Below are 22,171 nucleotides of genomic sequence, written 5' to 3' on the forward strand. Positions count from 1 at the left end.
ATGTCGAGGCATTCATTTCTCGTAAGATGGCAATCTCAGCACAAAGCAAACTTAAGTGATGGTTAAGCTCATATTCCCACACAGGTCTCAGTGCAAATATGCATTGACCTTGAGCTGTGCCAGGTTCCAAATTCAGCAGACAGTCAGACTTCAAGGACTGGCAGGATGTCCGAGAAGTACATACACTTGCCTCGAACCTGTCTAGCCTGGGTTTCAATCTCGGCTCAACTATAAACCATCATCTTGGTGTTTTGCAGACAGGACGATTCATTAATGGGTGTGCTGTACCTCAGATGGAGGTTAATCTGGGCCTCCTGTTTGCCAGAATTAGTTGGTAGGCATTAAAGATCCCACAGTGTCCTTCGCAAAGAGGAAGTGAGATTCCTCCAGGCCCCTGAACAAATTACAAATTCCTGCTCTAACCGACACAGCTATGCGGCAATGACCCCTCAAGTCAATGATGCAACTCGCAGCCATGTACTGCATTTGAAAAAATATATAAAAAGAAGAAAAAGAAGATTTCTTCAAACATCTGACAACTTAAATACCCTGCACATGCGAAGCGAAAAGCAGGGTTAAGCAATTGGTTCATGTCCCTCCGTCTGTCTGGCTGGCTGGCTGTCGTCTTAGTTTATGATCGAAAAAAAAAACTTGTTTAAATAGAATGTTATATTTTGAACACGAATTGGAACATGAAGAGGAAGACAAGTTTGCTCTTTTACAGAACCGTGAAACCCTGACATTCACGCAGGGGTGTATCGACGGAAAATAGCTCCTATGGCAAGCAAGCACTGAAAGTGCGCCCCTGTCCAAACATCTGACACCCATCTTTTAGATAACTTTACCGTAATATCAGGTCAAAATTACAACCCAAGCTCGTCAATCTTTTCATTAACAAACTATGGCTTGCTTTCACTGATGCAAATTGGTCTCATGATGTGCTCAAAGTCAGTTTTTTTTTCAGTTTCTTCTCTTTCTACACTCAACAGAGCAAGATCGCAGAGTCTGCCTTGACCCATGGAGGCTCTCAAGTACGAAAGTATTAGTCTTAACTTGCTGAATGATCTCTCACAGCTGGCGATGGAAACTGCGATGTGTAGCATTATCTGAATAGCAATGGGAAGATCGGGGAAGACGCTCTCATTTCCATATTGAACAATAAATTCGAGAAGCTCTTCAGCTCTTGAGATGTTCATGTTGGCCCTACTTGATAGCAACATTCTGAAATCCCAAATTTCTTCATACAGCTGCTGTCAGGTCAGGTCAGGTTCGATCATATGTCAGGTCAGGTTCGATCTGTGACCTGCTACAGGTACCATGTAAACCTGTACTAACCTGTTCCATGGTCGGGTTGTCGGCGACTAAACCGTCTCCCCCACCAGGTTTTCTGGTGAGGAGGGTGTTTGGATATGGACACCCAGCAGGATTAAAAACAAAACCTGTCAAAGGGCGGAGGAGCTCCTTGTGAGCCAACGGCCATCCATATCTAGTGCCCAACTGTGTCTGCGGACGTCCTCCTGCAGTTGGGTTACTTCTTATTAGGAGGTTGGTGGCAGGATTTGCACTCCAGCCACCGTAAAACGCTTCATTCCGCAAAACGCAAAAACGCAAAAAATCTGAAAACCCACTCCGTGGGGAGTACTCTCCTGTGCAGCTTCTTCGCAGGGCAGCTCACCGGATGATGGGATTGGGGCAAAGCCTTCAGGACCCCCAATCTTTGATAGGAGGGAAACCACGGGGTAACATCCCTGGGTCAGATTGCGGGAGAGTGTGTCGGAGTGGTGCTGAGGTGTCGTCCACCAGACGGCGGTCTCCTTTGGGTTAACCTGAGGCGGTCCCTTCGGGTGGGTGCCTGGAATGTCCTATCCCTAAGAGAGGATGATCACCTGTCTCTGTTATCATCTGAGCTCAAGCGTTTTGGACATCGGGATTGCAGCTCTCTCTGAGGTTCGGAGACCGGATTGCGGCGAGATAATGGTGGGTGGTTACACCTACTATTGGTCTGGTCGCTCTGATGGTTACCATACCCAAGGAGTTGCTGTAGCTGTGTCCAATAAGCTGACCCCAATGATAATTGAGGTAACACCGGTCAACGAGCGTATTATGAGATTAAGGATTCGTCACTCCTTAGGTGTCATTTCCCTGGTCTCTATTTATGCTCCGACTGAGGCGAGTGATCTTACCGTGAAGGATGCATTCTACGCCACACTCGAGTCTGTGGTTGATCAGTGCCCCAGACGAGATACACTTCTAGTCTTGGGGGATTTCAATGCATCGACTGGAGCTGATAGGGATGGTTATGAGGTGTGTGTTGGTCCCCATGGGTCTGAACCAGAATAGCACTAAGTTCCTTGACTTTGCAAGAAGTCATGGACTTAGGGTGGCTGGTTCATGGTTTCAGCGCCCGCAAGCTCATCGCTGGACTTGGTATTCCAACGCTGGCGGTGTGGCAAAGGAGATTGACCATGTCCTCATTGACGGTCGTTGGAGGATGATCCAGAACTGCAGGGTCTACCGGAGTGCTCAGTTCCTCAATACTGACCACAGGCTTGTTGTAGCAACTCTAAAGCTGCACCTTAAATCCTGGAGAATGGTACCATCCCAGCCTAGGCTGGATGTTGCCAAGCTCAGGGATGAGAGAGTAGCTGAGGAGTTTGCGAACAGGCTGAGTGGACACTTGGGGGCTCTGGGTGCTTTGGTGGGTCCTGAAGAGTTGTGGAGCACCTTCAAGACCACCGTCCTTGATGTTGCCGGTGGATGCCTTGGAGTTCACCGCAGGGCAAAGAAGAATTTTGTCTCTCAAGGGACACTGGATACCATTGACCAGAGTCGCAGGGCCAGGTTGAATGGCAGAGCTGAGCTGTTCAGGGAGCTGAGGCGTAAAACTGTACGTGCACTGAGGGTGGACAAGGAGGCCTATGTGCGAGGAATCTGTGAGGGGGTAGAGCATCACCTGTGGACAGGTGATTCTCGTCCCGCTTACAGGCCAATTCGCGCATTACGTTCATCCAAGCCCATCCCTCGGAGCACTGCAGTTCGAGCAGAGAGTGGTAGGCTCTTGACAGAGGAGTCTGAAGTGAAGGCCCGCTGGGCCGGTTACTTTGAGCGGTTGTACCAGGCTGATCCCCCAGCTGTCGAGTTGGACGTCAAGGGTGTTACAATCCCTGTTGCTGACCCTCGAATCAACTGTGGTCCACCATCGCTTGTGGAAACACGGGCTGCGGTGAACCAGTTGAAACGGGGCAAAGCTCCAGGGATCTGTGGCATCCATGCTGAACTTCTCAAGGCTGGTGGAAATGCTGCACTCTCGTCGTTGCATGCAGTTTTGTGCTCTGCCTGGAACACAGGCATCATCCCAACTGACTGGAAGAGGGGCCTTGTTGTCCCTCTCTGGAAAGGGAAGGGTGATCGCCAAGACTGCAACAACTACCGAGGGGTGACGCTGCTCTCAGTGCCGGGCAAGGTCTTTGCTCGGATAATTCTTGATAGGGTTCGCCACCATCTGCTTGGAGCACCAGCGTCCAGAGCAGTCAGGCTTTACACCAAAGAGGTCAACGATTGGCCGTATCCTTGCTCTTCGTGTCCTCACTGAACGCAGACGAGAGTTTCGGCAGGGGCTGCTTGCAGCCTATGTTGATCTCTGTAAAGCGTTCGATTCAGTGAATCGGGATGTCCTCTGGAGGATTCTTGGTCTTCGTGGGGTGCCACCGAAACTGATCGATCTGATGTCTGAACTCTACTCTGGTGCTGAGAGTGCTGTGAAGTGTGGTGGTACCGCCTCTGACTTATTTCCAGTTGTTACTGGAGTTCGTCAGGGATGTGTACTTGCCCCCACACTTTTCAGCACTTGTATGGACTGGATTTTTGGGAGGATGTCGGAGAGATCAAGTTGCGGTGCATCGTTTGGCAATGTCAAGATCTCGGACCTTGATTTTGCAGATGATGCAGTCATCTTTGCGGAGACTTTAGACATCCTCTTGGGGGCCCTCGAGGTGCTGAATGAGGAGTCGGAGCCGTTGGGATTACGGATTTCTTGGGTCAAAACAAAGATCCAGGCTTTCGGTGACATCTTGGATGCTGCTGTCCTGTCTGTGTCTGTTTGTGGTGAGGATGTTGAGGTCGTGGATAGATTCACTTACCTTGGCAGTGATATTCATGTCTCCGCAGGTTGTGAGCCGGAGGTCAATAGACGTCTGGGTCGGGCCTGGGGAGTCATGGATTCACTGGATCATGGGGTGGCGCTGCCGGTACCTGTGCGGGAGGACGAGAAGTCCGAGTCTTCAGGTCCTTGGTACTTCCAGTCTTGCTCTATGGGTGCGAGACTTGGACTTTGACCAAGGATCTGAGACGGAGACTTAATTCCTTTGGTACCAGGTCTCTTCGGAGAATCCTTGGCTATCGCTGGTCGGATTTTGTGTCCAACGAGCGGTTGCTGAGAGAGACTCGGATGAGATTTGTTACCTGCATAGTCCGTGAGCGTCAGCTGCGGCTGTATGGACATGTGGCTCGTTTTCCTGACGCTGATCCTGCTCACCAGATTCTCTCAGCGAGGGAGTCTCATGAGTGGAGGAGGCCAGTGGGCCGACCACGTGCCTCATGGTTGCAGCAGGTTGACCATCATCTCAAGGAGATGGGGATGGGCCTGGCATCTGCCTGGGGGATGGCCAGACGGAGGCCCCTGGAGTACCGGCGGAAAGTGGACGCAGCGACGCGCTGTTCTGGCACATGCTCCCATACCTGACCTGACCTGCTGCTGTCCATCAACATCAGAGCTGTACCATTCGCCAAAATTTTCGCACTTCTTCTTTAGGTCGTCACCGTTGGTGCCGTAACACAGTCCCTCGACATTGAGAAGGAACCCAAACTTGGCGTCGGTGGCGTGCAAACGAGCGTACCTTTTGTCCATTTCTCTGTGAAGATGGTCAAGTGTTCCCTTCATGAATCTTTCCATTTCCTCCTTGGTTGTTAACCCAGCGTCTTTCAAGTTCTCATCAGCCATTCGTTTCCTTCGTCTCTGACATCTTTCAACTTCAATATTCCATTCTTCACAGAGACCGAGTCCTGCTCAGTGGCGCCACCACCCCCCTCTCCTTTCAAGTGGCGCCCAGGGCATGTGCCATACCTGCCATACCTTAGGTATGCCACTGCATTCACGGAATTGTCATGCATTAACAACCTCCCACCAGCCGAACACAGAAAACATCTCGAAAACCATCTCCCACCAGCCACACATAAACATCTCGAAAACCATCTCACACGAGCTGCACACATAAAACACATCAAAAGTTGCGTCATATCTATACTATTAAACGAACAAACTGCCATGGTTTCCGAGACATGCGGCGGACAGATGAGTCTGAGCTTTGACACACATGTCCAGTATTGCTTCAGATTCCAAATGTCCCCTGTTGGAATAGATCCATTATCGGAGTTCCGTGACAAAAGGGTCTAAAATTGCTGTGATGGGTCCCCAACTTGAAACAGCCTATAAGCCCTCACCATACGAACACCAGACGAATAGTGTGGCAAGATGGAGTGCGTGCAACCGCTCAGCCAAGAGCGTGCCGACATTTCCAACTGTGATCATAAAGCTTGGCCCTGTTTTTTTTCCTTCCAGTCCTTCCAGACTGTAGTGAGCATTCTGTGAGCCACAAGATGCCGAAACGTAAAAATTCAGACACATGTGCAACAGCAGTACGTAATAGGAAGTGCAGCTATCAAAAGAATATCTCGCCACACGCTCTCAGTGAATTGCAATGAGAGACAATGAGAGACCATTTCCCCTCATACACAGCATTGGAAAGATGGACATTATGTGCTCTTCCTGTGGCGCGTACATGTGGAAAGCTGAACTGCATTCCGGTTGCCTCGGGGTGAACGCTAAATTTTCCACCTGCTGTATGGAAGGAAAAATTGTTCTTCCCAACATCAGTGAACCACCTCCCCTCTTGCAACACCTTTTCACTGACTATGGAGTTTTACGCTTACCATTTGATGATTACTAGTAACTTTACTGTAATATACTATGTAGTGGTAGATTACTACAACAATATATTGTCGATCAATACGCAGGGGTTGAACAAGGTCACCTGAACTATGTCCACCACAATCAACGGCAATTGCGGGTGGAGCTGTATCAAGGACTATCTGATGCAGCCGCCGCTGGGGATACTGACGGTGCCTCAATCGGTCGCAGAGTTGTCCTTCCGTCGTCATTTACCGGAAGCCCACGAAATATGCATCAACTGTATCAGGACTTGATGGCTGTCGTTCGGCGATACTCGAAACCTGACCTCTTCTTAACATTTACGTGCAACCCCAAATGGGATTCAAAATACTGCCACAACTGAGTCAACCCAACAACGGCTTCTACGACACGGATAACGTCGTTTACAGTGGACTGGGTTAACATTAGTAAGTATGCTCTGCTTTTTTCAATAACAGGCACTTATTTCGCGATATACTACAGCGTCACATCCGTGTTATGCCACGCTTTGCGCGGGTTATCTTCTAGTCTTAAGTAAAAATTGGAAACTATCTGCTGTTGTTGTGTTTTTTTTTAATCTGTAAGCATTTTAAATGAAACTAATCATGTGCATTCATGATTGTCGAATTAAAAAAAAAATCCTCATGAATCATTTTTCCTCATAAGCTGCCAGGAACCTATCCCCCCTTTGCCCATTGAAACAATGCCTCAAAGTTCGTGGATTTGACATTCGTGGCATTTTCCAGGAACGCATCCACCACGAATGTTGGGATCTTACTGTACACTACTTTGGCTCTGAATTCATCCCAATTGCACATGTGCAGAGAGGAGTGACATAACATTTACCCCCGCCACCGAAGGTGAAGGAGGTCGTTTGCACCCCTTTCTGTTTGTCTGTTTGTGTGCAGGATATCTCAAAAAGTTGTGGATGGATCTGGATGAAATTTTGTGAACATGTGTGTGTGACAAGGAAGAATTGATTCAATTTTGGTGAAGATCTGAAAATTTTATAAAGCGATTCTTCACCATTGAGAGATAGGGCTAAAAATGATATAGTACTGTATAGCATGATATTTCAAAAATGTATTGGGCCCGATATGTTCTCGTAGATCAGGCATTACATGGTGGAGGTATGCACTCCACTGAGTGCCCTTCTAGTTCTACTGTTTCCCTGTCTGACAGTGAAACAAAATTGAAAATCATTCCAAACAGCAAACTTGCTGTTTATAAGGTCGTTTTAAAGGACACAAACAAGCACGATAACTAATGTAACATGTTAGATAGGGTGATGTAATCGACACTGGGTAAAACAGCGGTAAAACCCAGAATTAATTAACTTGTATGCCTTTAAACCTCTCAAAACCTGTATTTAAAATTGAATTATAAAACGCCTTCATCATACTTCCAAGAACCATGATATATACATATATATATATATATATATATATATATATATATATATATATGTTGTTGTTGTTCGTCTTTCGGCTGCTCCCGTTAGGGGTCGCCACAGCGGATCATCCGTTATGATCCGCATACTGATTTTACGCCGGATGCCCTTCCTGACGCAACCCTGGTCGCCTCTTACGACACAGGGATAATGATTGGGTTTCGCCATGATTCCGGGCTGCCCTACACCCTCTTATATCGTGGCCCAGCGCAGAGCTCCCGTCCTCAAGCGATCCTCCAACCCAAGCCTCCGAGTAGCCGGATTACAGGCGCACGCCACTACGCCCGGTTATATATATATATATATATATATATATATATATATATATATATATATATATATATATATATATATATATATATATATATAATCACCAATATGGCTGTATACAATGCTGATTGATGTTGCATTCTATGGTAATCAATAAGGCCTCCATCTCCTGCACTGTGACTCAATGTCATCTTACTAGTGTATAAGGGTGATGATGTACAGGATCAATTGCACGAAACTGCTGGATTTTTTTTTTTTTTGAAACGAACTTTGAAATAATTACTTTATTAAAATTGAAGTATATTCTTCAATACTGTGTGGTTATTGTGTTCTATGAACTCTGTAGTTCCCTCTGCAGCATTTATCGGTCCTGAACTGCAATAAATTTGTGGTGGACAAGTCAAATCTTTTTTTTAACATCAAAATCAACCAACAAGGTTTAGAAGTGACAAACTGGATTCACTGTCTCCTTTTCTAATCGTTCCTGAGCCTTGGAACAATGCTGGAGTGAGCTTTTGAAAATGCTGGAGTCAACAAAAGTTGCAAATTAATGCCGCAGCATCAAGAACTCATCACTAAAAAAGAAATAGAAGCAATACCCCTGGGTGCTCACCTGGTAGAATGATGAAACTGAGGAGGAAGTCAATACGAGACCAAATCAGCAAAATTTATTTTGGGGAGCAACCCCATCCCATAAGCTCCCCAGATCTACGTTCCAAGTGAGCTAAAAACAATAAAATAATCTCTCAACCTGAACTTAACCATTAAATTTCCGACGATGAGATTGAGGCACATGGTCTGTTGCTCTTACATCACAGATAGGTCGGTATCCTCTCTGGTTTTTCAATTTCCTCTTCTCCAGTCTAACTCCATCAGTTCTTTCAGTCGTCGGACCCTTCCCAACTCCTCCAGAATGCATGCGTTCTTCCAGTAACACCTTCCTTGTTAAACTCCCCAAATCCAGGCTTTCTTCCCATCTACACTCTTTTGTCTGAAAGCTTTTCTGAGGCTGTTCAGTCCCATTCTTCATCCCAGGGCTTCAAGAGGTGGTGCCCCATGATCGCCCATCATCCCAAATGCCTGCCCATAATCTCTTCTATTCCCATTCACCCAAAATATAACCCTGACTTCTTATGTGCAGGCTGCCTGCCTTTCCTCTCCCTCTGTCTTTTTCCTCTTCATTCATTCCATTAATTGTTGTGTCCAACTGTGGCCCAATTGCCAGTTCATGCCCTTCCATGAGCCTCAATTTTGTAGACGTAAACGTAAAATAAAAAAGTTTGGCACGAATATGTCAATTAATATAGCTGTGCATGCGTTACATGTCAACCGAATTCCACCCCTAACAAAGAGCACATGACCCTTGACCTGTTGAACCCAAAATTGAATCGGTTCGTCCATTTATTACATTCTGTACTTGTGCCAAATTCGATTGAAATCTCTTAAGTGTGAGAATGACAGTCCCTGGAAATCCCATTCGTTTCTTGGAATACCAATAGTATGGAAGGCTTTCAATGGGCAACTGGACACAAATATATATATATATATATATATATATATATATATATATATATATATATATATTGTTGTGGGCCGGGGGTCGGTAGCGAGAATGACCACAAGGTGGGGTAAGCTTGCGTCGTCTCCCACCAATCTCCCCGGAATTGTAGGCCGTCTCTCGGATAACTCCGTGAGCCGGCGGGTCGTTTAACCGACCGTGGTCGCCAATATCTCATCCACGTAGCACAGGGTCTATTTGTCTATAACCAATTTACCTAATTAACTAAGCGATTTCGACTACCGGGGAAACCATGCCCTCGGCACGTCTTGCTCGAACCGGGTCACTCTACCCACTGCGGTAGATTTCCAACTACCGACTACCAACTCCGGTTTGGGTGCAGCCGAGCGGAAACTGCCAAAGCCGTGCTGGCTGGAAGGAACGCATTATCAGGGATAAAACCCCGCCTAAACTCAGATCTGTACCATGCTGGACCAATTCAAGAAGGGACGGAAACAGACTGGGAACATTTCTAACAAGTTTTATTTACAGTAAAAGAAGACACAAATCAAGACTTAACGTGAATATGCAAGAAGTATTTACAATGATCCAAAAATCACTTATTCAGTTCCACTTAAAGACGGGCCCACGTGCAGACACACACACAAATGAAAAGAAACCCAGAGTTCTTTATTGGACCTTGCAGCTGAGGACAGACAACCTGGGGGTCAGAGTTCGGTTGGGTACCTGGCTGTCGGAGAAAGGGGATACTCCATGCTATGGCAACTGACAATGGTCGCTGGTTTGGTCCCCAGTCGCACGTGTGGGACTCGAGGTTGGTGGCGGAGCTCAGGTGGTGAATGGCCAGGTTCCATGGAGGGGGGTCGGGATTGCTCTTTCCTTCCTTATAGAGGGCCAGCAGAGACACGATTGCCGCCTCGACCACCCCTTCGTGACAGCAAAAGCCCTTTTGTGACAGCCCTCGTAACAGCAAAAACCCACCAAAACTCTCCAAGACCCCAAAAAGACTCTCCAAGACCCCAAAAAGACCCCTGCCTCAGAGAGTGCTCAGGAATTTATGGACCTCCCTCAGCAGGGAGGGGCCTTGGTGAATACACCTCGCTGTCCACCTTTGATTGGACAGGGTCCCACGGCATACCTTTCTAGGGCGGGGCCTTGGCCCCTGCCGGGAAACCCCAGCCACTCTTCCATGCGGGTTCATACTTGACGAGTAACAGTATCAACGCTGCAACGGCCCCTGCCGGAAAAACCCAGCCACTCTTCCACGCGAGTTCATACTTGACGAGTAGCAGTATCAATGTTGCAAAGGTTGTGGTGAAAGAGTTACAACGTTTGTGGGAGCCCAGAAACCGGAACCGGGAGATCTTGCCTTGGCACGTCAGGGTGCGAGAAGGCAGCTGGTTAGTGGTGGATCGTGATGGGCCGAGGGGTCATGCAGATGGGATGGTTGTCAGATGGCTTTTTGGAGGGTTCGTTGGATGTAAAGATTTAATAACGGAACTAAAAATAAATCGCAATGCACGCCTTTAATTCTCCCACCAGACAAAAGGAAGGGGATCTGACTACACACATACTTAACGACATAACCGACTTTTGGGACATCTGTACGTTGAATGCAAATGGTTTCCAGATCGGTAACAATATATATATATATATATATATATATATATATATATATATATATATATATATATATATATATATATAAAACAAATTGTCAATAAGATATAAAGGGTTACAGAAGAACTCATAATGTGGAAGTATTTGTACATTTTTATAGCATTTATACTTTATACTTTTGAATTGAAAGCTCATTGAAGAGGTTTAAGAAGCAGAGCTCAAAGGTTGAAGAAAGAGCTAGAATGCAAGTGGAAAGAGGTTGAGAGCCAACACATTGAGAAAAGAGCAGAAAGGAATGTGTAGACAAGGGATGAGACAGACAGGACAGCAAATAGGAAAAATAAATTCTAACAGGAATAAAAAGTAGTGGAAACGATGCAAGAACAAATAATCACATAGACATGAGAACGTGCGATGGGACAGCCAGATGACAAAGTCTTTTCATCGGACAGCGCAGTCATTGATGTAATACCCACATAAAAGAGGAGCACCTGGATGTTAAACTGGGTGATCCATCTGCCAGCATTAGTTGGTGGACATTAAAGACCACACGGTGTCCTTCGTGTAGAGTAGGCGAGCTTTCGCCGGCACCATTAATAAATTCCAAATTCCTGCTCTAACCTACTTGGGGCACTGCATCAGTAGCTTTTGTGTGTGCTGCATACAACAGATTAAAAAGAAAAAGAAGCAACAGGATGGCAATTTGGATCATGTCCGGAATCAAGCCCACACGACACAGCTGAAAGGTGAGTGCGATACCTCCAAACTATCCCGCAATTCCACCCCTTTCAATAATATCATGCCTTTCAATTTTATTATTTTGCCGCATTCAATGGAAAAGCTTCAGCAACTGTTTTGGAAATCATGTAAAGCTTGGGGGGGGAAGCATTTCGGGGGGGTGGAGCATTTCCCAATCTGAACGAGAAGGGTACTTGGAAGAGCGCATCCCTCCACCAGGTTGAACAGATTACGATTTTTATCCCACTGATGGGCCAGATCTGGATCCGGACTTGAACCAAAATCTAATCAGCTTGTTCTTGTCACCTAACGAAATCTTCCACCAAGTTTCATCGAATCCATCCATAACTTTTTATGATATCCTGCTCAGACAGACAGCAGACAGACAGAGACAAACAGGGGTGAAAACATAACCTCCGTCCATCTTTGCTGCTAGTCTGGTGTTGACTTATCGGTTAAGGATGGTTAAGGTGTCTGGCATAAGATCTTAGGGTTTTGAGTTCAAGCCCCTGTCAGATCATTAAATTAACACCAGGCGGGTTGACTCAGCCTGTCATCCTTCCCAGGTCGCAAAATGAGTACCAGCTTACTGGTAACAAGGGGCACTGCATCAGCGGCACAGTCAAGCCTCCAGAAATTGATGCAGCCACACAGCCACAGGCTGCAAACAAATAAATAAATGAAAAGCCTTCAGTGGGGGAGGTAATTACGTGGAGGAAAGATAATACTTGTGATGGAAACAATCAGTATATTATATGATGATGATGTAATTTATGGCTCATGTATTGAAACATATTTTCCATACTCAAGCTGCTGGAAAAACAGGTATTTCTCAACTAACCGCAGGTTAATTATTGCCATGAATAAACCTTGGACTACAGTTATTGATACACAGATGGCAACTCCATCAATATAACACTTTTGGTGCAACACTGGAAATCATAATGTTCCACGTCACGTCTGCAACTTGGAAAGTCTGTGGACATGAATGGGTGGGAAACCTCCACCAAATGGGTCAAAACTCAGTGTCCTCCTCCCTCCTGGTTTTCCTTTTCTCCAGTATCCAGCATCCTCCTGGTTAAACCTCCAAAATTCAGGCTGAGTGCACGCCTCCACTCTTTTATTCCTCGCTTCTCCCATCTATGGAACCGACTTCCAAAGACTGTTCTGTCTTTCTCTTCAAGCAAGCAGTGCACCACCGTCTCTTGTCGTCCCCTGTCCTGACCCATGATCTTTATTACCCCCATTAACCTTTCCGAACTCAACCATTTGACTTGCTACTTTCAGTGTTTCCTTCCCACCTCTCTTTCCTGTTATCTTGTTTGATGTTTGTCCCACTGTCAGTTCTACCTTGCTCTTACAGGAGCTTCACTCCAGTAAATAATTTTTCTTTCGATTAAAAAAACCAACACAACTCATTATTAAGGTGAAAATTAGAAGCTGTGATCGCACTGGGGAGAGAAGCAACACTTTGTCGGATCCATCCCCACCCTCGAGGGAGGAGAGAGCTACTGCCCTCATTGAGGACAGAGCGACTGCCCTCATTGAGGACAGAGCGACTGCCCTCATTGAGGACAGAGCGACTGCCCTCATTGAGGACAGAGCGACTGCCCTCATTGAGGACTGAGCGACTGCCCTCATTGAGGACCGAGCGACCGCCCTCATTGAGGACCGAGCGACTGCCCTCATTGAGGACCGAGCGACTGCCCGCATTGAGGACCGAGCGACTGCCCTCATTGAGGACCGAGCGACTGCCCTCATTGAGGACCGAGCGACTGCCCTCATTGAGGACCGAGCGACTGCCCTCATTGAGGACCGAGCGACTGCCCTCATTGAGGACCGAGCGACTGCCCTCATTGAGGACCGAGCGACTGCCCTCATTGAGGACCGAGCGACTGCCCTCATTGAGGACCGAGCGACTGCCCTCATTGAGGACCGAGCGACTGCCCTCATTGAGGACCGAGCGACTGCCCTCATTGAGGACCGAGCGACTGCCCTCATTGAGGAGAGAGCGACTGCCCTCATTGAGGACAGAGCGACTGCCCTCATTGAGGAGAGAGCGACTGCCCTCATTGAGGAGAGAGCGACTGCCCTCTATATATCATTGAGGATATCTAGAGTTAAAACAAATTTGACCTCAACAACCCAGCAAACCACCCAGATTGACCCGAGCAACTACATCTGTAGAACCAATGCCTTGCAACAAAGGATGGTCCATTGGATGGGTCAACATGTATGTATCGGTATGTGTGGATTCCCAGTAAATGCAAACTTTATTTTCCCAGTCCTCCCTTCACATTGTCGTTGCATTCTTGAAAAATGTGACTTTAACTGACAGGACTTTAAGTGAATCCAATTTCCCCATAATAATTAATGTAAATAGGGGGGGTTAGGTTAGGTTCCACGAAAAAAAACAATGTCAAATTGTGAACATACCCCGTGGGAGTTCATTCGTACATCTCTCAGGTGAGTGATAGCACGGACGACGGATAGTTTTGAAATTTGGTAAGATTTTCATCGCATTAGAAAAAGAAACCAGAACACCTCACAAGAGTGAGGCTAGTTTCATATCATCATTTGGGACTTAATTTTGCGTTGGGCATCGCCCAGCGCATTTAATTATCTTTTTTTAATAACAATTTTAAGAAAGTGGACCGAAAGGGTCGTTTCTTGGCTCAAAGGGCTGGAATCGAACTTCGGGCTCAGCTAATGCCTGGGGAACGGTCTCCAGAATATACCTGTCAAATTTGGTTCGGTTTTGTTTATGAACAACCGAGAAAAAGCAATTTTTAAAAAACGTGTCGAGAGGGCCATTTGTTAGCCCAAATGGCCACAATCTCACTTTGGGCTCAGTTATTGCCTGCAGAGTGACCTCAAGAATATACCTGTCAAATTTGGTCCTGTTTCTTTCACGAATAACCGAGAAATAGCAATTTTAAGAAAATGGACTGAAAGGGCCGTTAATCGGCCCAAAGGGCCGGGATCATACTTTGGCCTCAGTTAATGCCTGGGGAATAGTCTCTAGTCTCTAGTATATACCTGTCAAGTTTGGTTCGGTTCCCTCCACTAATAACCGAGACAAGCTGGTAGGCGACATGGGTGGTCGCTATATAATTGCATACTCGTCATTCAGTTTTTGACGGATCGGGTTGAAAATTTTTGACAAAGAGGTTGATTATAATTATAATGCGCATAAAAGTGCGGAAGGTGATTTTTGATTTTCGAAAAATATATATATAAAAATATTTTTCGGGTTTTTTTCAAAAATTTCAAAGTCCCGTTGCTAGGCAACGGTGGCGTCCATAGCAACGGTGCTAAAAAGCATACAACTAGATCCTGGTATGAACCTACCCGTCAAGTTTCATCAAAATCGGTTGACTCCTCTGGCCCCCAGAGCCGTCCATTACAGACATACAGACGGAAAACCTGAGAATAACAGTCGTTAAGCGACCACCCAAAATAACAATTTTAAGAAAATGAGCCAAAAGGGCCGTTTCTTGGTCCAAATGGCCGGAATCGCCATTAGAGCTCATTAATGCCCGGGGAATGGTCTCAAGAATATACCTGTCAAGTTTGGTTCAGTTCCGTTCACTAATAACTGAGAAATAACAATTTTTAATTTGTTTTTAAATTAAAATTTTAATTTGTTCAGAGTACCGGAGATGACTCGCCTGCTCTTTGCGTGAAAGACACCACACTCGATCTTTGACATCCACCCAACGACCACTACTGGCAGACAAATCCAACAAGATAACCGCTTAACGAGAGCCTAGCCGCACCAACGTCCTGCCTCATTGCCCGTGAGAGTTGGGCTACTCAATCCAACAACTCAGAGTAGGATCAAGAATCGAACCCTAACAAGACAAGGACGAATTGATTAGATTTTGGTGAAAATCCAGATCGTAGTATTTTTTTTTTAGAGTGATTCTTCACCATTGAGAGATATGGCAAACACGATATTATAACACAATATCTCAAAAAGTTATTGACGGATTGGGACGAAACTTGGTGGACACGTTGGGTGTGTGATTGGGTAGAATGGATTAGACTTCGGTGAAGATCCGAAGTTGATGCGAGAATTTTTGAAGTGATTCTTTGGATGTGAAGGTACGACAAGTCCTCGCTTAACATCGTCCCGGTTAACATTGTTATTTGCAAAATCGAAGATTTTTCAACTATATTGGTCAGTCGATTTTGTTTTTGTCTGTTTGTTTGTTTGTCATTCGCCTTCAGCTCACAATTCCAAACCGATCGTCATGAAACTTTACCAAGCCGTTGGGGCAGTCTCAACTGAGAAGCCTATTGATTTTGAAGTCAAAGGTCATCTTTAGGTCAGATTTCTAACATTGTCATTTCTAATCCGATTGACTTGAAAAATCAAACAGCAGTTGCACAAAGCATCACTGAATTGGGAAAACCAATTCTTCTTCTTCTTCTTTCGGCTGCTCCCGTTCGGGGTCGCCACAGCGGATCATCCGTATGATCCGCATAGTGATTTGGTACATGTTTTACACCGGATGCCCTTCCTGACGCAACCCTGGTCGCCTCTTACGACACAGGGATCTGGTACACCTATTTTAACCGGAGTATACACCGGCCCAGTATACTGGTACTCATTTGGCCGACCTCGGAAGGATGACAGGCCGAGTCAACCCCCTGGTGTTATACGACTTGGTATATATACATATATATATACATATATACATACATATACACACACATATGCAGTATATACACATATACACATATATATATATATATATATATATATATATATATATATATATATATTCAGTGGCCCAACGGGGCTTGAACTCAGGACTTTTTGGGTCCCAAGCCGCTGCCCTAACCACTGCGCCAACACCAGGCACCAGGCGCAGAATTGGGAAAACTAAATCTTTGAGGACAAAAGGTCAAAGGTCAACTCAAGGTCAAACTTCTAAAATCATCAATTTCAATCTGAAAAATAATCAATTTTCATCCGATTGACCTGAGCTTTGAGTAAGATTGTCAATTGTAATCTTAATGAAATGGATTAATTTGATGTATCCATGGAAACCTTTGGAGAGAGGGGGGTGGACTTGCAAGTATCGTGCTCTGCACGACGTCTTTTTCTTGTCTGTCTGTTTGTCTGTTTGTCACCTTCAGGTCACAATTTTAAACCGATCTTCACAAAGCTTCACCACATTGTACAGTTTGTCATAAGCAAGAAGCCAATTGTTTTTGAGGTCAAAAGGTAAGGTTAAAAGGTCAACATAGTTTGTCAACATAAAAGGTCAACAACTTAGGTGAGATTTCTAAAATCCTCAATTTTCATCCGATTGACATGAAATTTGAAAAGTATTTACATTTCAGGCCACTGAATTCAAATAGGCAATTATTTTTGAGGTCAACGTCATCCAAAAGGTCAACATAGGCCAAAGGTCAACAACTAAGCTGGTATTTCTAAATCCTCAATTTTCAATCCAATTGACTTGAAATTTGAAAAGGATTTACATTTCAGGTCACTGAATTCAATGAACACCTATTTTTTAGGTCAACATTGACCAACAGGTCAACAGAGGCCAAATTTCTAAAACTGTCAATATTCATGCGATTTCCTTGAAATTTGAAGAGGAGTTGCATATTTGCTCATTTAATTCATCCACCAATAATTATTGTTGAGGTCAAATTTGTTTTAAGGATTTTGCAGGTATCGTGTTCTGAACGACATCTTCTTGTTTTGTAATCAAGTCACTGATCTATGAGAGAACATACTCTTTTAATGTCGTTCACCGTTCTGTTATAAAGTTGTTTTACCTCTAATTTAGTACCAAACCAATCATACGGAAGACCAAATACTGTCCTGCATTGGAGTCATTATTAGGAATCAGGATAAATAAAGAGCAAATATGGAGTCATCAGGAAAAACCTGCATCGGTTCAGGTTTCAGATTTTCCTCGTTTTAATAAAGTTACAGTTTAAACTATACCAGTGTATAAGGCCACTCAGAGTACGTACAGTTCACGCCTTGTATACACCAAGTTGTGCATCGATAATATTGATGGGTCCTGGGCTGAAGTTCGTCGGGTGGACATGAATGGTATGTGGAGGAAGTTGTGGCCTGAATATGTCAATGACTTGAAAGGAGTTGAGGATGTCCCCGCTATGAAGAAACTTATCTTCGGCTTGGCTAATAAAGCTTGTTTTGATGAGGTGGAAGAAGCCGACATTAAGAAACTTCTGCAATCACACGTAGAGTGAATCAATGAAGATCTGAAGCAACTTGAGATGATGAGAAAAAAGCAACTCGAGATGACGATATTCAATTGTTTTATTTTATTTTATTTAAAACTTTTACTCTTGATGTAAATAATGTCTTTTGTTTGACGATATTTTTTTTTTCTGGAACCTAACCCCCCCCCCCCCATATTTACATTAATTATTATGGGGAAATTGGATTCGCTTAAAGTTGTTTCAGTTAATCACATTTTTCAAGAACGTAACTACAACGTTGAGGACTGGCTGTATAAAGTTTTCTTTTACTGGGAATCCACGAATACCGATCCTGACATGTTGTCCCATACAATGGGCCATCCTTTGTTGCAAGGCATTGGTTCGACAGAAGTTGTTTCTAGGGTCATGCTGGATGGTTTGCTGGGTTGTTGATGTCAAATTTGTTTTAAATCTATATATCCTCAATGATATATAGAGGGCAGTTGCTCTCTCCTCAATGAGGGCAGTCGCTCTCTCCTAAATGAGGGCAGTCGCTCTCTCCTCAATGAGAGAAGTCGCTCTCTCCTCAATGAGGGCAGTCGCTCTCTCCTCAATGAGGGCAGTCGCTCTCTCCTCAATGAGGGCAGTCGCTCTCTCCTCAATGAGGGAAGTCGCTCTCTCCTCAATGAGGGCAGTCGCTCTCTCCTCAATGAGGGCAGTCGCTCTCTCCTCAATGAGGGTAGTCGCTCTCTCCTCAATGAGGGCAGTCGCTCTCTCCCCAATGAGGGCAGTCGCTCGGTCCTCAATGAGGGCAGTCGCTCTCTCCTCAATGAGGGCAGTCGCTCTCTCCTCAATGAGGGCAGTCGCTCTCTCCTCAATGAGGGCAGTCGCTCTATCCTCAATGAGGGCAGTCGCTCTATCCTCAATGAGGGCAGTCACTCTATCCTCAATGAGGGCAGTCGCTCTATCCTCAATGAGGGCAGTCGCTCTATCCTCAATGAGGGCAGTCGCTCTATCCTAAATGAGGGCAGTCGCTCTGTCCTTAATGAGGGCAGTCGCTCTATCCTCAATGAGGGAAGTCGATTTATCCTCAATGAGGGCAGTAGCTCTATCCTTCCTAGAGGGTGGGGGTGGATCCAGAAAAGTGTTGCTTCTCTCCCCAGTGCGATCACAGCTTGTAATTCTTCACCTTATGAATGAGTTTGTCGTTTTTTTTTTTTAATCGACGGAAAAATTATTTACTGGAGTGAAGCTCCTGCAAGAGCAAGGCAGAACTGACAGTGGGACAAACATCAAACATGATAACAGGAAAGAGAGGCGGGAAGGAAACACTGAAAGTAGCAAGTCAAATGGTTGAGTTCGGAAGGTTAATGGGAGTAATAAAGATCATGGGTCAGGACGGGGGATGATAAGAGATGGTGGTGCACTGTTTGCTTGAAGAGCAAGACAGAACAGTCTTTGGAAGGTGGTTCCATAGATGGGAGAAGCGAGGAATAAATGAGTGGAGGCGTGCACTCAGCCTGAATTTTGGAGGTTTAACCTGGAGGTTGCTGGATACTGGAGAAAAGGAAAACAAGGAGGGAGGAGGACACTGAGTTTTGACCCACTTGGTGGAAGTTTCCCACCCATTCATGTCCACAGACTTTCCAAGTTGCAGACGTGACGTGGAACATTATGATTTCCAGTGTTGCACCAAAAATGTTTTATTGATGGAGTTTCCATCTTTGTATCAATAACTGTTGTCCAAGGTTTATTAATGGCAGCAATTAACCTGCGGTTAGTTGAGAAATACCTGTTTTTCCAGCAGCTTGAGTATGGAAAATATTTGTTTAAATACATGAGCCATAAATTACATCATCATCATATAATATACTGATTGTTTCCATCACAAGTGTTATCTTTCCTCCATGTAATTACCTCCCCCACTGAAGGTTTTTCATTTATTTATTTGTATGCAGCCTGTGGCTGTTTGGCTGCATCAATTTCTGGAGGTGTGGCTGTGCCGCTGATGCAGTGCCCCCTGTTACCAGTAAGCTGGTGGTCATTTTGCAACCTCGGAAGGACGACAGGCTGAGTCAACCCGCCTGGTGTTAATTCAATGATCGAAACAGGGGTTTGAACTCAAAACCTAAGATCTTATGCCAGACACCTTAACCATTCTTAACCGATGAGCCAACACCAGACTACCACCAAAGATGGACGGAGGTTATGTTTTCACCCCTGTTTGTCTGTCTGTCTGTCTGTCTGCTGTCTGTCTGAGCAGGATATCTCAAAAAGTTATGGATGGATTCGATGAAACTTGGTGGAAGATTTGGCTAGGTGACACGAACAAGCTGATTTGAGTTTGCTTCAATTCTGGATCCAGATCTGGCCCATCAGTGGGATAAAAATCGTAATCCGTTCAACCTGGTGGAGGGATGCGCTCTATCAAGTTCCCTTCTCGTTCAGTTTGGAAAATGCTTCCCCCCCCCCCCCCCGAAGCTTCCGGACATGATCCAGATTGCCATCTTGTTGCTTCTTTTTCTTGTTAATCTGTTGTATGCAGCACACACAAAAGCTACTGATGCAGTGCCCCAAGTAGGTTAGAGCAGGAATTTGGAATTTATTCATGGTGCCGGCGATAGCTCGCCTACTCTACACGAAGGACACCGTGGGGTCTTTAATGTCCACCAACTAATGCTGGCAGATGGATCACCCAGTTTAACATCCAGGTGCTCCTCTTTTATGTGGGTATTACATCAATGACTGCGCTGTCCGATGAAAAGACTTTGTCATCTGTCTGTCCCATCGCACGTTCTCATGTCTATGTGATTATTTGTCCTTGCATCGTTTCCACTACTTTTTATTCCTGTTAGAATTCATTTTTTTTTTTTCCTATTTGCTGTCCTGTCTGTCTCATCCCTTGTCTGCACATTCCTGTCTGCTCTTTTGTCAATGCCTTGGCTCTCAACCTCTTTCTTCGACCTTTGAACTCTGCTTCTAAAACCTCTTCAATTCAAAAGTATAAAGTATAAAATGCCGTAAAATGTACAAATACTTGCACATTATGAGTTGTTTACAGACACAAGTTATTAAATATTCCACAAAATTAAAAACCGGTCGCCAATTAATTACACGTTAATTAATTATTTTTGTGAACGCGTTTACCTGTCATGTTCACCGGCACACCAAGGAGCGCAGGGCAACCTGTTCACTGCTTCTCGGGCTTCTTGTAAAACCAACTACACGAACTCCAGCATTGTTCGACACAACTTATAACACCGCTAGTCAATAACCAGGGGATGGAAGAAAACAGGTGAACGAGAGGGGGAGGGGGGGAGGAGGAAGGGGGAGGAACGCGATATCGAGTCGTGTAGTTTTGTGGGGAGGTGTTCTCAGATCTACAGGAATCTAGAGCTCCCACGACATTCAATAAACACTTGACCACATTGATCCAAGAAAAAGCAAGGAAATGTCGACGCGGCACGGCAATCTGGCCATCGAGCTCGTTCTACATCCACAACACAATCACAACCCAATGCACAAGCTGACTAAAGCACACTCACTCACTCACACCCTCCACGACAACAACTCCCCGTCACCACAAACGCAACAGGAGCCGACACTTCCATTGAATGTGAGGGTGGGCAGGAAGAGGAAACGAGGAAAAGGGACATCAAATCACAAACGACACATCAACAACCATTACAGGACAAGGATTTTTTTTGGGGGGTGGCGGGAACGGGAAGTTGGATGAGGCGGTTTAACGTTCGATAATTAATCAACCAACGGAGATCGACTGTCCAAATGAAAAGGGTATTCATCGAGCTCCGAAGTGTGACGTCACGTTGGCATGACAACGCACGGCCGGGTTCCACACTGTCGTAGATCTTTGGCCGCCGTCGCTCCGTGAGGGTGGCACAGACGATGAGGAGTACAAGGTTCGAAAGAAAAAACACACCGCGTGGGAAACCCGAACGGTGTCTCCTCAGACGTCCGCTTTTGGTGGGAAACCCGAACGGTGTCTCCTCAGACGTCCGCTTTCGGTGGGAAACCCGAACGGTGTCTCCTCAGACGTCCGCTTTTCGTTGTTAAAACTTCTCGATTTCTCCTTTCACATCAGACTTGTGAACAGTCGCAAACCTCTTCCCTTTTCCCATCCCTCTTTCCCACCCCCCCCTCCCCCACCACTCCTCCATATTCCGTGAAGTTTGCGGCTGGTCCAGCCTCAACCGGATTTTTTCGCCTAATTTATTAGGCACTCTTTGTTTGTTTGTGTATTTGTCTCTGTGTCTGTCTGTGTGTTTGTCTCTGTCACCCCACCCCTTGCGTTTGTCACCCCACCCCTTGTGTTTGTCACCCCACCCCTTGTGTCTGTGTGTGTGTGTGTGTGTGTGTGTGTGTGTGTGTGTGT

At 45.5% G+C, this 22,171-nt stretch overlaps 1 protein-coding gene across 2 annotated transcripts in view; it reads right to left on the reverse strand.

Moving 5' to 3' along the window:
- The window catches only part of LOC147033170 (phospholipid scramblase 1-like), a 145,711-nt gene extending 124,403 nt beyond the window's left edge, over positions 1-21,308 (reverse strand). The window contains exon 1 of one of the 2 annotated variants that reach the window (XM_085871292.1): positions 20,926-21,302. In XM_085871292.1, coding sequence (XP_085727418.1) covers positions 20,926-20,932 — 7 coding nt within the window. In that variant the 5' untranslated portion in view covers positions 20,933-21,302. Of the gene's footprint in view, positions 1-20,925 lie in introns of both variants that reach the window. The other variant, XM_085871293.1, reaches the window with a different exon arrangement.
- Positions 21,309-22,171: the final 863 nt, after the last annotated feature.

The sequence above is a fragment of the Eptatretus burgeri genome, chromosome 2, assembly GCF_056783735.1.
Source record: "Eptatretus burgeri isolate ZD-2024b chromosome 2, Ebu_testis_v1, whole genome shotgun sequence".
In the NCBI taxonomy this organism is placed as follows: Eukaryota; Metazoa; Chordata; class Myxini; order Myxiniformes; family Myxinidae; genus Eptatretus; species Eptatretus burgeri.